General features: G+C 41.8%; 1 protein-coding gene across 1 annotated transcript in view; it reads left to right on the top strand.

The window, feature by feature from the left end:
• Window positions 1–12,364, top strand: part of EGLN1 (egl-9 family hypoxia inducible factor 1) — a 46,663-nt gene extending 34,299 nt beyond the window's left edge. The window contains exons 3-5 of the mRNA XM_090044012.1: window positions 6,748–6,884; window positions 8,593–8,660; window positions 9,756–12,364. Of these exons, the coding sequence (XP_089900138.1) occupies window positions 6,748–6,884; window positions 8,593–8,660; window positions 9,756–9,820 (270 nt within the window). The 3' untranslated portion in view covers window positions 9,821–12,364. The remainder of the gene's footprint in view (window positions 1–6,747; window positions 6,885–8,592; window positions 8,661–9,755) is intronic.
• The last annotated feature ends 3,783 nt before the right edge of the window (window positions 12,365–16,147 follow it).

Raw genomic sequence — 16,147 nt, 5'->3', positions numbered from 1 at the left:
CTTTCTGGAATCTAATACTCTTCAAATCATGAGAGAAAGCCAAGTATGTCATAAAGGCCACTCTCCTCTTGATGCTATTTCAGTAAGTGTACACTGGAATCAATTTTGCGTAAAGATATTGGATGCTGTCCAGCGTCACGTGTTTAGAATTAATTCTGGTTTTAACTTTTATGCACAGTACTGCTTACAAGTTACAATGAAGGAAGTGAGAGAGAGCACACACAGCTCTGTTGCACAAAGGTGAAAGGCCTTCCTAACATCCTTGTTTTTCCATTTCTTTTTACTATCCTCACTCTTCTTGCTAAGAGGAATTGTCACCTGAAATGGTAGTTTATTTCAGGCCAGCCACTGCTGCAAAGGCTTTACCAGTAGAGTTATACCAGTAAAGCCCCTGGTGAGAGTGCTTATATTGGCTTATATTTGCTGGTATAGTTAAACCATCTCCCTAAATTGCACAAGCTGTTCTGGCAGAGACTTGCACTGATTTGAGCCAAATCTCCACTAGGGGGATTTCCTGAATAGATCAATTAGGGCATGGACAAATGGCCGTTTATAGTGGTTTCCAAAGGGGAGAGGAAGCTGCTGCTGCAGTAGCTGTTACGCCATAACAGTTGCTTGCTGTGAGCCTGTAGCCCTGCAAGTTGTAGGAAAACCACTCCAACTTTAACCTTGCTTTATCTAGGGTCAAACAGCCCTTGTGCGTTCCCAAGCAGCAGATTCCCTTTCCCTTTGGAAGCTGCTAAAAATGTATGTTTGTCCATGTACCTAGAGCTGCAATTTTAGTTTCATGCTACTTACACAGCTGTGCTGGCAACTCCGGCAGTGTAACATGGTCATAATACTTGCACTTACTGCTTGTTACTTTCCATGGCTAAGAGCAAAGCCCAGAGGTGTGGGGGGAAAAATGGGACATCATTTAAACAACCAAAACAAAGGTAAGTGCCATACTGGGTCACATTTTTGGTCCATGTAGCCCAGTATCCTGTCTCTGATAGTGGCAGGAGTGGATGCTTTTGGGCAGGGGTGTCAAACTCTCACCATGTGCCCCAGGCAGGATCCAGACCACGGGGCTCTGCAGGCCAGATCCAGCCCCAACCTGGGGCACAAAGATATGTCAGGTCCAGCCCCTGCTGCATGCTGCTGGAGCCATAGCTGGAGCTGTTGTTACCTTGTGGCCCCTGCTGCAGCAGCAGCAGTCCCTTCTCTGGCACAGGGCACACAGCTACCTCGGCCATGTGCTCTGCACTGTGGTAGCAGCTCCAGCTGTAGCCCCTACATTGGGCACATGCTGGGAGCTGAGCACATAGGACCCCAGCAATGATGACTGGTGAAGTTGCCAGAGGGTGACTGTGCCTGTGTCATCCCTCTCTTGCCCTCCTACCACCAATTGCCATTTCTACCAAGGCTTTCAGACCCTGGATTCTGCAGAGCCATGCCCCGCAACTTGCAATGTTGTGCCAGTAGTCTGGCGGGCTGTATAGAGCAGGATCTGGCTCTTAGACCAGTGTTGCTCAACCATTTAAGTAGCAAGTACCTGCTAACTTCTGAAAAATTTAATAAGTACCCCAACACTCATTTTTCCAGGGGATTTTATATCTACAGACTAATGTATGCCATATGTTGGAAAAATGTGATATGACAGATGAGGAAGAAGCTTGAGAGAGTCCAAGAAGAGCCATGCGCATGATCAGAGGTCAGGAAAACAGACCTTATGATGACAGGCTGAGAGCTATGGGACTCTTTAGTCTGGAATTGCGCAGGCTGAGGGGCGATCTGATGGCCACCTATAAGTTTATCGGGGTGACCACCAGGATCTGGGGGAACGATTGTTCACCAGAGCACCCCAAGGGATGACAATGTTGAATGATTATAAACACGAGCAAGCCTGTATCAGGCTGGGTATAAGGAAGAATTTCTTCACTGTCTGAGCCCCCAAGGTCTGGAATAGCCTGCCACCGGAGGTGGTTCATGCACCTACCTTGAATGCCTTCAAGAGAAATTTGGATGCTGATCTTGCTGGGATCCTATGCCCCAGCTGACTTCCTGCCCCTTGGGCAGGGGCTGGACTCAATGATCTTCCAAGGTCCTTTCCAACCCTAATGTCTGTGAAATGTGGTGTGGGTAAGGTTCCCACCTTTTACATCAGGGATGCACAACTCAAGTATGTACCTGAGCTAGAGGTGATGTTGCCAAAGCTAGGAGGGCTGAACTGCTAAATTATTACTGGGGAATTTAAAGTGCTGTGCCGTGTGCCAAATTTTTTGCCATAGTTTTGAGAGGAGGAAGGGGAGAGAAAGAGAGGAAATGAGGGCGAGAGATGCACAGACAAGGAGGCAGCTGCTGCTAGCTGTTCCCAGGAGGCAACTGGGAGGCTGCAAGCCCTGCTGGGAGCAGCCCAGACTCTATGGTAGGCAGCAGCTGCCCAGAGCCTGGGCTGGCTGCAGCCAGGCAGCTCTGGCATTGTGCACCTAGAAGTGCAGTCTGAGGCAGCACAGCCCAGAAAAGCCCTGTGCTGCTGCCAGCCCTTGCCTGTAGCCAGCCTGGGCTCTGGGCAGCTGCAGCAGGCAGGCTGCAAACAGCTGCATTGGGCTCTGCAGCAACAGCATCTGCTCCATACCAGTGACTGCATGCATGCCTCAGAGCAGAGAGTGGGGAAGGGTTGCGCTGCCTCAGACCCTATCCCCACTCCCTATTCTGAGGTGCATGTGCAGTCATCGCCAGCATGGAGATGATGTCAGGGCTGTGGAGCCTGGTGCAGCTGTTTGCAGCCTGCCTGCTGCGGCTGCCTGGAGCCCAGGCTGGCTACAGGTGGAGTCTGACAGCAGCACTGGGCTTTTCCTGGCATTCGGCAGTGGCACTGGGGGGCAGGGTGGGGGAGGGCTATGGTGAATATTGGGGTGGCAGCAGTCCTCCTCCCATTGCCATAGCTCACCCCAAGAAGAGGCCAGTGCTGCCACCAGCCCCAGGCTGCAGTGGCAGCCTGCTCAGTGCATGCAGTGAGCTGGGCCCCAGGCGGGCCAGGTAGTGGGGCAGGGGGGAGTGGGGCAGCGCCCTGGTCCTACTTCACTCTCTCCTGCACTGTGAGGGTCTCAGTCCACCCCCCCACTCCAAGCCTAGGCAGGATAAAGAAAGAAACTTACCTGCCTGTGACTGGGTCAGCAGGCAGTGCATGGGTATCTGTGTGCCTGCCCTCCCCGTCCTGCAGCAGCCTGTGGCCAGCTTCAGGGGGGAGGGGATGGTGAGTGGCCAGACATGAACCCGGTAGCGGCGGGGGGTTTTCAGTGCCCGCATACTGCCTGCCTGTGTCTCATATACCCCCAGGAGAATGTGTCCCACGGGTTGAGAAACTATGCCTTAGACCATCTGGTTGACATCCCTGCTTTAGAAGTACAGCTGTGAACATGGTATATCTAGAGTGATCTATCTCTGTCATACTCTCCCTGGTTCTACCATCATTGGCTTAGAGGTGCCAGTGGATATGTCCCTGACTGCACTTCCCTGTAAAAGAAATATGGTAATGAACATCGTTCTATACATAAAGGAAAACGGGTGAGCTGAGCTAATCTCTCTTTTTCTTTCCTGTGTCTTTATCCAGCCATACTAAATAAAGACATTTCTTGGATGTTTTTAATTAAATGGGCAGCAGCAAGGAGAGAAGAATAGACCGTGTTGCTCCTAATAACATCGTGAATCAGATTTTAGACTGAAATTACCATCAAAGAGGACAGGGCAGATGACCTTGTTTCTGTTTGTGGATTCCAGTAGACTTGATCATGTTTGGAAAGGTTTCTTTGCAACTATAGGGACTTTAAGGTTTTTTGTTGCTGTTGTTGAAGTTTGCACTGCTTGTCTAAAAGTACAAGCAATCCATGTGATAGAGGCAATATCTTTTTAGTAGACCAACTAAATCGTTGCAAACAATTATGTTCCTTATTTGCAAGCTTTTGGGCACATGTGCCCTGTACAATATGAATTTTCATTTCTACCTAGGAGAAACTTTGCATTCTCCTATGTCTGAGGAAGGGCACATGTGCTCTAAAGCTTGCAAATACAGAAGAAAATTGTTTGCAACCGTCTAGTTGGCTTAATAAAAGATATCACCTCTACCACACTGACTGTTGATGCACATGACACTTTTATATTGTTGATCATCAAGCTTGAGTCGGTATAGGTGAATGAAATACAAAACCAATTAATGTGAATTGAGATTTTTAATGCTTGCATTGCAGGGAGATTAAGGACTGAGCAATCAGTTATGCCAAGGTTATCAAGTTAAGGTTATATATAGAAGAAAAATTCACTTTTGATTAGCTAAAAGTCATATGATGAATCAGTCCGTACATTTCCATTGTTTACCAACTTAAAAGGTGAGAGGTACTAAATTATGGAAGAATATCAGCCAATTGGCTCTAGTTCGCAGATTTTTTGCACTTGATGGGCTGCAGGTAAATTAAGTAACCATCCTTTTTATGTTGTCTGGGTGTAGTTAAATGACTGTTTCTCAAAACAGCCTTGTGGTGCTAATTAGTCTACTTTATACAGTTTGGAGATCTGAAAACCAAGTCAAAATGGTTTGACCTAGTTTCAGGTCAGGTAGCCCTCAAATCTTGTTCTTTTAAATTCTGTATTGAAATGGCAGGATTCGTATTGCATTTAAAAAGTAAAATCCTAGTTTGATTTAACATGATAGTGTCCTTCCAACTATAGGCAGGTTTCTATAACTGTTTGTTTTTAAAATGCCCCAGAGCAGCATATTTAAATTGAATTTCAATTTCCTTTCATATACAGCTCTGTTGCTGTGTAGAATAATAAAAAAAAAATCCAGAAAAATGAATGTCACTTTTATGTTCAAAGAAAGTAATAAACTGTAAAAAAAAAAAATTTAGAATCTAAATTAAAAATATAGTCAATCTATAGAGCTTTTTAAGTAAATGTGCAGAGGTGATTTCCTCTTGCTTAGCAAAAGACTCTGATTTAGTGTAGAGCTATATATAGCAACTATTACGTTGATTTGCAAAGATAAACAAAGATGGCCAACCTTTCTATGGGAAGATAAGTAAAAGTTTTTTCCTTGCTGCTTTTATTTATCTTTTAAAGTCAATGTCTTTAATTAGTTCAACTGGAAAACAGCACAGTTTTTGAGGAGGTAACAGATTGACACGAATACTAAAAAAGCTACCGTGGCTATATGTGGCTAGAAAATGAGTAGTTATGTTATCTGCTATGGCCCAAGCTGGTGAAGGGGGTGACAAATTCAGGAATAGCATATTGAGAAGGTTTGTATGTGTATTTAATATCCTTTTTTTGGTGGCACATGCTTGTCCACGTCTGAAAGTCTGGAATCAGATTGAGGTGGGGGGAAGAGAGCAGTGACTCTGCAGTAAAAGTGTGGATTTTGTTGGGGTGTTTTGATTTTTCAGTATTTTAAAATCTAGTGAGTCTTAGTAGTAAAACTTTATGCCAGGTGTTGGCAATGCTTTCCAGTGGGGGCACCAGAATAACCCAGCTCAAGGCAGAGACAGGCAGACATTAGGACCCAACTGCTGCCATTACTCAGTTACAGCATGACATGGCAAAAGCCCTTCTCTACCAGAGCACCTACTGCCTGATTGCAGCTCTGCACAAACAGAGCTTCCCTTTGCCAGAGTCCCAGGCAATTCACTGAGATGAGGTGCAGGGACAGCATCCCCTCTGCTAGAGCCCCAGGCAGCTGACCGCAGTAGGGCCACAAGGACAGCTCCCCCTACACTGGAGCCAGGGCTCTGGCAGGTTCTGTCAACCCAGGAATTATTGTAACTTTTTTTTACTGACAGTCACTAAACTTTTTTACTGATAACACTTTTTTTATCAGTCCCCTCCCAGCTGTACAGCTCCATTGAGGCCCCAAGGAACTAGTGTCTCCAGGGAGCCAGAAAACCCTGACATAATTCACTGCAGGGTGCTATTCCCATTCTGTCCCATTCTGTCTGAATGTAGCTTCATTTAGGTATTGACTCTTGAAATGAGCTCTGGACTTTGTGTTTTTGCGGAGACTCAATTATTTTTATGGACAGGCGATTTTTAGGTTCCTTGTCTTTTCTTTAACTGGTCATCCATAAATTTCCAGACAGCTGGAGACCCTGTCCATGGGCCATAGCTTGCTGACCCCTGCCTGCTATGTGCTATTTTGGGATGTGTTAATTTGCTGTTCACTGTTGGTTACCACAGCATCTGTTTTACTTTGCCCAATCTTCAAATGGGTAAGGTGTTTTCTTTTTTAAAAGCTGCTTATAAAACAAATAATGGGTAAATTTAATACTTTTTAATCACTTTGAAATCACTGGATGAAAAGTGTTATGTAAGAGCAAAATATTAAATTAGTTAAAAGTAAAGCATGATGAATCCATAGGCACCCAGTTTATTCCTCAAATTCTTTGCCGCTTACTGGGGCACATCTACATGAGATGCTTAATGGGCAAAAGATTAATTTCACTCTGCATTAGCATGGCGGGCAAAGCCCATACTAATGTGCAGTAGATTGTCTAATGCTCAGTAGCATCACAAAAAAATAGTTCATCTGTGATGATGCATAGTAGCAGTGATTACAGCATATTAAGTTAGTTAACTATTAATGAATGAGTAGATGTGCCCGCTGAAATCTTAATTTTGAATACTTGGAAATGTATTATTGTAAATGCATGTCTTCAACACTTATTAATCTACAAAGGTAGATTAGGTCAGGTACTTGACTTTTAAATTATCTTTTAGGTAAGTGGAGGTATTCTTCGAATATTTCCAGAAGGCAAAGCTCAGTTTGCTGATATTGAACCCAAATTTGATAGACTGCTGTTCTTCTGGTCTGACCGTCGCAACCCTCATGAAGTGCAGCCTGCATTTGCTACAAGGTAAGATGAGTGAAATTAATAAATGCAGCTATTTGACAACATTTTTATAAGGAAAAGAACACATGATAAAAACAAGTAGCAAAAGGAAAAATAATACAGTATGGCTTGATTTTTTTTTTTTTTTTTTTTTTTAAGCATCATCTGCTTAAATATCAGTTTTTTGCAGAAGTATTTCTCATCTTTGGTGTCAGAGTGCGCCTTCGTGGCTGACTTCTAAGAGATGAGAAATTGAAATCTAGTTATTCATAAATTCTCCTAAGGATTTCTTCCTTTTGTTTTCTCCTGTACATGAAAACTTGACATGAGATGCCTGTGGCAACTTAAATTTCATAAAGCTGGATTAGGAACACATAGGGCCCAATATAGAGCCTATTTTAGTCAAGGGTGTCCTCCCAGTGACTGTAGTGGGCTTTGTGTTAGGGCTTATTATAGTAAGCTTTGCATTAAATCTTCTCCTCTGTCCTAGTTTATCATTATATGTTTGACATTGGGTAGCCCCAGCAAATTTCCCTTCCACTCTTTACAGAGTCATAGCAGGGCAGCTCAGTGCCCCTAGCTACCACTGCGTGGTAATTTTACAGCAATGTGATCAGCTGCTGCTGTGGAGGTGGCTGTTAGCAATCTACAACATTTATATTTGCAGTCATGGCAGTCTGCAAAGTTTGTTTTACGGCAATCAGTTCCTTGTAGATGGAACAAATGAGCGGTTTAACAGTATATAGCTGTACTGAATGGCAGTTCTAAAGACAAGAACTTCATGGGGTTTTGACTGGGCAGTGTAATGAACTAAACTGGAATTTAGTAAAAGCATTGAGTTAACAGTGCTATCTTTACAAAAATGTAGCATGGGATCTTTAAGTATATGAAGTCGGGGCCTCCTGTTTGTAGTGCTTCAAAGCTATATGCTCTCCAGTTAGTACTTTGGGATATGGATTCAGAGGACAGAGTGCCATCTACTGAAACTATTAAAGTACTTCTCTAGTGCCTAACACTTGCTTACAGTACTGTTAAAGTGATGTTGTAGCCATGATGGTCCAGAAATTATGCAAGAGGCAAAGACTTTTTTGGGTAGTATCTTTTATTGGATCAGCTATGGTTGGGATAAAGTTAAACAAGTTTTTGAAAGCATCCAGACCTGATAGAGGTAGGCAAGCTTTCAAATGCAATGCATTCTTCATTCCAACCATACAGTTGGTTCAATAAAAGATATTACCCAAAACAGTCTTTGTATGTTGCATAATACTTGCTATGTAAGATCTACAGCATACAGAGAAGAAGCGTGTCTCTGGAAGAAGGACAGTTCATTCTCTCCTCCTAGTGAATTGCTGACATGACTTCCTACAGTATAACTTGACTCTGCTTAGTTTAGGAAATATGTGATTACAGTCTGTGTGCTATGGCCTGAGTCTGTAAGGCATTGTTTCTGGGAAATAATCTTACTGTAGTTACTAAAAAGATGCACATTTTATAGCACCAGTGGCAAACCAACTTGGTCTTCTTTCAGGTGGCAATTCTCTTTGGATGAATAGTATGTTAATAGAGAAAATGTACACTCCCCTGAACCTCCATAAAATGCCATCTTTTTATTAAACTAGACTGACTGAAATGAATTGGATGACCTTTATGAAATGGGCTGTAGCACCCCTCCCCCGCCGCCACCACCCAATTTTGCAAGCAATTCACTTCTTTTCTTTGTACTTGTTTACAGGTACGCAATAACAGTGTGGTATTTTGATGCAGATGAAAGAGCACGAGCTAAAGTAAAATATCTAACAGGTAATTGTTTCTATGTATTGTTTGTTGATCTTCTGAAAGAATATATCTAAATGGTCTTACCTGAGGCACAAGAGAGGGGACTTACCTTGAATAGTCAAGATTCTGTTCCCTGCTCTAGGTCTGCATGCTTCACTAGAGGCCTCAGGCAAGTTACAGTCTCCCCGTAAAAAGGTGAGAATGCTTCTCCCTGGTTCCATAATACTCAGCAGGTGTGTTTGCAGGATAAGTACATTGGATTAGCAGGTTTTACAGAAGTGGAGAATAAGTACCTAAGATTAGAATATGATTTAACTTACAGAAGTGGAGAATAAGTACCTAAGATTAGAATATGATTTAACTTTGGATGGGACTTGAGTATGTCCGTTTGAACAGAGTGCTTTTTGAAAAACAAAGGCTAAAATAAAAAACGGTATTAAAGAATTGAGGCACTTCCTCTGTTTCCAATCTTGCACTGCTAACATCTGCCTTCCTCTTGTGGCTTAACCCCAAAAGAGGAAGTTGATTTAATTTTCCTGCTCAGATGAGTAAGCTTTATTAGGAGGTGTAACTTAGGCCAGCTGTGATGCCTGAAATTGGTAAGAAGTAATTTGTGGCTTACATTAAAGATGGAGCAGAATTCTTTTTCTATGTATAGCTATAGAGCCTGAGTCTCAGTAACCTAATTGAAATCTGACTTTATGATGATGATTTTTTTTTAATACCCCACGAGGAGCTGAGCAAGCCCGTGTCCTGTCTAACTTTTGCAGAATTGGTGGGAATTGTTATTTAGATTTTAAATACAAGCAGAATCTGCAAAGACTACATATAACCTCTGTTTCTCCTGGTGCAGTTGGTGACTTCCTCACATTCCTAAAGCAAGAATAGGAGTTCAGCTCTTCTGCTCTAGGCTTCTGATTTGCAGGGAATGCAGAAATTGGAATGCCTGCCCTGAACAACTAAACCATTGCTAGCTGCAAAGTTCCCCTCACTAGTGGCAGTCTACCATGGGGGGAGTGGGCTACAGTTGGCAGCTAAGGAAGTTGTGAGGAGGTGGGGTTGCAGATCATACTTTGTGAAAAGCTTAACCATTGTGGTGTTGCTCTTATCTTTCCACAGGTGAAAAAGGTGTGAGGGTCGAACTTAATAAACCTTCTGACTCAATTGGGAAAGATGTTTTATAAAGCCTTTGATCTAGCAACTTCCCTTGCTACTCTTCCCCAATAAACCTTGAAGCTATCTATTAACTTTTGAATGTGAATAATGGGATAAAGAAAAATCAACAACAAAATAACATTTTAATAAGGAAGCAGTGTTTCAATGTTGCATCAAATAGAAGATTTTTGACTGTTGAAGCATTGTACTATGTGATTGTGACTCCAGACCTGTGACTGCTTATACGAAGAGAATAAGCAATCAACAAGAAACAGCCTATACACACCTGGACATGAAATAAGTGCCCTACATAGAATTTGTCCATTCTTATATTTTGCCAGACCTGTCATCCAGCTGAATCCAATTCATCTCCCTTTTTTTATATGGTAAAGGTTTGAATTTTGGGTAATTTTTGTATGACCAGGTACAGTTTATCAAAATTGAGTAAAAATACAGTGTTCTCCAAAATATCATCAATCTATTTTTGTAAAACTGTTCATACTGTTCTCTTCTGCCATGAAAAACCTAATTTAATATTAAAAATTGCCAGTAAGTGAGGATCACTTTAATTTTCTTTACACCTAAAGTCAGAAAAGGAGCACTTTACTTACCAGCTAGAAACCTGATTGTTTTTATATTCATATTCATATCTTACACTAATTTGAACTTTTAACAATTGCTGCTGTATTGTTTTGACAGTCCTCTGCGAGACTCATTAACAGAAGCAAATCTGTTTTGCTGTTAGTAATTTCTTATTCATGGTTTTGTATGTTAAATCCACAGAGGGGAAGGGTTCTCTTGCTCCCGCTCTCTCTCTAAGTGACTGGCACTAAGTGAGCTTGAAACTATCCATGCTGTCTTCTAACTTTGGGGACCTGGTAAATACCATTGAGTTCCTAGGATATATACAAGGGCTTTCCTAGGCTTTTAGGGGTACCCAAAACCTTATGTACTTGACAAGAAATTTCCACCTTTTTCCCTTTTTAAGTCTTCTCCTTTTCCGTTCTCCCTTCCTCCCCTAGTACACAACTTAATAGGATGTTAATGTTCACAGGCTTTTTCTTTCTCAGTGTTAGTATCCCATTTGATCTGCAGGTTGGCACCTTGATCTTCTCCATATCAAGAAAACATTCAGTACACTGCAGCTGAAGTGTATCACCATGGGCTTCATTTGTAATACATCTTTAGGTTGTCACTCTACTGAAGAATTTCCCCAAAAAAGCTAGTATTACTCTGTGATCAGTACTAATGAATGCAGACAGGGAAATAAATCCTCTTTTTCTTTTTTTGTAAATTGAGAAGGGACTTTACAAAATAAAAATGACATCCAAAACCTTTGAAAATTTTTCTTTTAAGAGATGGATGTTCCAAACTCAGATTGTTCCTGAGCTTAAAAGCCTGAGAAGAAAAAGCAAAATCTAAAGGGCAGCATTCAAAATGACAAGACTCTTGGGTCTTTCGGCTCACCCACTTCAGTTCTTCTGCCTATCTTTTGTTTTCTTACTTAGCCAGAACAATGTGAGTGTACAGAAATATTTCTGTATATATTAAAACTTGTGACAATTTTGGCATCTGTATAGTTTGTATTCAATTAGAGAACTTTTCTATGGAAAGCTCAGTAATTTTTATTAAAAGGATTGCTATTGTTCATGTAAAACATGAAAAAGCTAATTACGTTTAGTGACAAACTGACAGAAGGGGGAAAAATTCAGTATTGTGATATCACTTAAGAGAACTTGCAGCAAAATTCCAGTTTTGTTCAACCTTTTATTAGTTCTCAGCCTTTGCAGTTTTGTTTCCTCTTTCCTCCTTTCTTCCCAGAAAAATCAGACGGGACACCTCAACTGTAAGTGCCTCTGCCAGCCTGACCAAGGAGTGCAAATCTTTTTACTGTCTGGTCTGCAGTGCAATGCACTGCATTAGGCCACATTAAAAAACAAACAAAAAAAAAGCCACCAGTTCTTTTACATGATTTTTATATAATTTACCAGAAGTTTGGTTGGGTTTTGTTTCAGAAATGTACAGTGTAAGCCTTTAAATTTTTCATTTCAGTCCCTCTGTAATTCAAGCTTGTACTACTGTGGTTATGCAGAGTATCAAATTCTAATCACTGTGTAGGTTTGTGCTTGCCAGACAGGTTAAAAAAAAGTGCTTAACTTTTTTGCTCCATCTGTGTTCCATTCTGTTCTGGTTTTTTTAATCATTACAAAAGGGTCATCAAATCAGGTCAGCCATTTCTTTTTAGATACTGTTCATTTCATGTCAGTTGCATCTTCAGTCTTCACTGTTACCCAGCAGGTCCTCGTTTAAAACTGTTTTTTAAACTGTCTTATGATCTGTATGTGTGTTAGTCCTGGTTAAAGATAAAGCTTCATAATGCTATTTTTATTCATGACATTAGCCAGCTGTAAAATACAAGACCTTTATCTATAGCAGGCAAAGAAATTCAGGATTCATTTACAGATTGCCTATAAAGTTGTGTAATTTGAAAGCAGTGTTCCTTATGAAAGAGCTCTCAAGTTGCTTGTAAAGCTAATCTAATTAAAAAGATGTATAAAGGTTCTTGAAAACAATGTGGTGTGGTTATTTGTAATTGTGTAACTTTTTAAAGCCTATTCCACAGTGACTAATTTATAATCTGATAAAGTGAGGGGGAGATGTGCATCTGTTTAGCACATCTGGGTGTGATTTCTGTTTTTAAAAAGAGGTTGAGTGGGGAACCTGGATGTCAATTTCTAGACTGTTTGTGGGTGACTTGCAGTTTTGTGGCAATCTTGTTTTATACCAGTACAATGGAGGGAGGTTGGTGTTGTGGCCACACTGGTGCAAAAAAAAAGCCTCACTGTGACACAGTTTAGTTCCTTAGTAGTTGCTCCATTTGCTTTTTGCACAGCCTGTACTGAATTTTTGACCTCCTGAGAGCAGCAGAAACATGATAATGCAGGTCACCCTTAAATGCCAGTCTATGCAGGGTACAAATGGTATTCTCCAAACCTTCATACCTGCTGTTGGGACTTCCTTATAAGAACATAAGGATTGCCATTTACTGGGTCAGGCCATAGATCTGTCTTGCCCAGTTTCCTGTGTTTCACAGTGGCAGAGACTGGATGCTGAAAGGGAGAGTGAACAGGGTATAACCAGGGTGGGTTTTTTTTTTTGTTTTTTTTGTTTTTATCTTTATTCCTTTCTCACTTGCAGCTTCCAGCATTTAAGGTCTAGGTTCAGTTTTTTCTTATCAGCATATTTAATGCCAAAGCAAAGGGCTCCATCACTTTATTTGTGCAGACCACCTCCAGACTGAGATTTGCCCTTTTATATCTGGGACAGGTAACTGGCATGCAACCTTTTTCAGTATGAATAATTATTTTTTTTAAAAAGGCCTCTTGGCAGTTTCAAATTGTAATATTTATGATGGATGATCTTATTGTAGAGATAACCATGATGTTCAGGCTTCAAATATGGCTTGTGGATGTCACATAGTGCATCGAGAAAGGTGAGAAGTATCTCTGGGCTTTACTTGAAGGCAAACCATGTGTAAATCTGGGAGGGGTTTGGCTCAGAGCACTTTCAAATAGAAATGCTGAAAGATGGCTGAGGGGCAGTCATAACTTCAGGTTGTCCTGTCTTTAGTCTAGGGACTGGACCAGTTTGTGATCAGGAGAGTGAAAAAGCCTCATATAAGTGTTGTACCTAGTACCTTGAAATCAGAGTGGAAAAAAAAACGCTGTTTTAACAGTCACAGTCTTTGTGAAGTACAACTGAGTTCACTATAGCAGAAACCCAAATTCAAAACAGCGAAGACTAGGGAAATATGGTGTAAATGTTCACAAATAAATCACATTCAAACCCAGTCACAGGCACCTACACAACCTTCACTCTGGTCTGCATTTGAATCTAGTGTTTCTGGGGATTAAGCTTGATTTTTTTTTTTTTCTTTTTTCTTCTCCCCCTTGTCTTTCTAAATTTCCTTTAGAAACACCATCTATTTATATTGTACAGGCAACCCCCACTTAACGCTGTTTCACTTAGCGCTATTTAACTATAACACTCATTTTATTTTGATACCTGATTCCACTTAGCGCTCAGCAAGTTTCATTATAAAGCTCGCAGTCACCATCTTGAGTCATTAAAAACACTTCTGGTCACCATCTTGGATTGTCAAATACTTTTGGTTTCGCTTAATGCTTGGTTTTTCAAGAACCAGTTAGGAGCACTAAGCAGGGGTTGCCTGTATTACAGTGGTAATACAATAATTTAGGAACCAGAACTTGAATGAGAGAGAGGACATTGTTCTGTTATACCATCCAATAAACTTACATGGTAAGAAAGTGTGTAATATCATTTAAAAAAAAAAAAAAAAAGGAAGGAAAAATTTCCTATTAATGCAGTAATTGAGCCAAAACAGAAGATTTCTGTTTGTACAATGAAGCAAACTTATTTTGCCAAGAGTTTCTTATAACACTTGTGTATGTTCTAATGTTCTGGGAGTTTACTGATTTTCATGCATAAATTAACTTCTTTTGTTTGAGTTCTGCAACAAATATTTCTAGTAAATTCATGGTGCTGATTGGGATCTGCTGTCTGGCTCTAGTCTGAAAAATGTGCATGGCATGACTCTTTCCCCCCACTCCCCTGGAATTTAATTTCTGTATAATTTTGATACCAGATGATGATGGATTCTTTGCCTAGTCTAGTGCCTTTCCTTCAAGAGCAACATTGCATGAAAGTACAGAAATAATCTACAGAAATAATCTTGGGGGAGTGGTAGGGGAGGTAGCAGGTCAATACCCTGAAGTGATAGAAAAACAAATTTGTTTTGTTTTGTTTTTAATTTCCTCATTTCTCACTGTTCCCAAAACCTCAGTAGTGTTTTAGTTCACCCTCTCCAGTATAGAGCTCTACTGTGGGTATTAATTATAAACCTTGGGGGTGTGGTTTAAGGAATCTTGTTTATGGTGCATAGCTAACCTCTTGCCCCTTTTTTACTTAATTTCTATATAAATAAAGCATTTGAATTCCTATTTGCCTCAGCAAAGTAGGTGGCTTTTTATTCAAAGCTGAAGTTTGTGAAAGAAAACTGCAGGTGAACTGCTGTTACACACAACTTCAAGTACAATAAGAGAAGCTCCTCTGATTTAGTGATCACAGAGGCAGCTCAGTTCATTGTACAGCAGTTGTGACCTGAAAAATGTGGCTGTGACTTTGTTTGGCCTTTGAGATCTATGTTGTGTGAAAGGTGACAATCGTACCTCTGAGCTAACCCACTCTTTCCTGCCAGGGGAGGCCTGCCTGTCCCAATGCACTCTTGGTTTTTTGGCCTTTGCTCTCATCTACTCAGCACCAGCCTGCTTTTTCTCTTGGGCATGAGGTGATCATTCGAATGTACCTGGTACTCTTGTGCCTTTTGGTGGTATAAGATTCAGGGAGCTCTAATAACCCCACCCAACAAAGAGACCCTCAACCTCACAATGAGGGGCTGAGAAATAGTTCTGCAACTGGAGTGGCTGGGAGGGGCAAGGCTTTTTAAGAGACTTTTTCTTGATCACTTGGAAGGCTGATAAAGTTACTAACTCAAGTTACTATCTGATCAAGACTTTCATTTTCTTTCTCCTTTTTTTACTGTTAAATCAGACTTAAAAAATAAATCCTCTAGAATAATAGAGCAAATGTAAATTGTTTTGATGAATAAGCTATACATAGACTGACCATATGTCCCAGTTTGGCTGAGACGGTCTCAGATTTTGTAGGCAGTCCCAGCCTGTTGATGAGAATTGAAGCAAGTATCTCGGATTGGCACCACCCTGCCTGCACTGCCCAGCCCAGCTCCTTCTGAGCAGTGGCTGGAGTTGGGGAGTTGGCTGGGCAGAGCACTGGTCCTCCTGCCTGGGGAGAGGATTGGCTGGGGTAGGGTGAACTGAGAGATGGGGCTGGGGTTCAGGGACCTATGTGGTGCAAGCCAGGATGGTGACAGTGCAGAGGCCTGCAGCTGGGCTCCATCCCTTGTGCACAGAGGCTGGACCCAGCTGGAAGCATCTCCTGTGCAGCACCCCCTGGACTCTGCCAGCCTGCGCCACACAGCCTTCTCCCTATCACCAGCAGCCCAGCGCCATGCAGCTGCTGAGGCCCTGGATCTCTGTAGTGGCCTCAGGCAGCTGCCAGCAGCAAAGGGGTGGCACCATGTGGCCATGCAACACAGATTGGCAGAGCTGAGGCGGTGTCACATAAAGACTGCTCCCAGCCAGGTCCACTCTGTGTCAGGGACAGAACCTGGCTATGGTCCTCCACCCTGCCCTGCCCTGTTCTGCCATCAGGGGTTCTGGGAGCTGCAGGGGTTGTGCATGTGTGCACCCATGTGG

The sequence above is a fragment of the Crocodylus siamensis genome, chromosome 1 (genome assembly GCF_052110815.1).
Source record: "Crocodylus siamensis isolate JL-2025a chromosome 1, ASM5211081v1, whole genome shotgun sequence".
NCBI lineage: Eukaryota > Metazoa > Chordata > Crocodylia > Crocodylidae > Crocodylus > Crocodylus siamensis.
The sequence above is the reverse complement of the archived record's forward strand: the minus strand, read 5'-3'. Positions and strand labels throughout refer to the sequence as shown.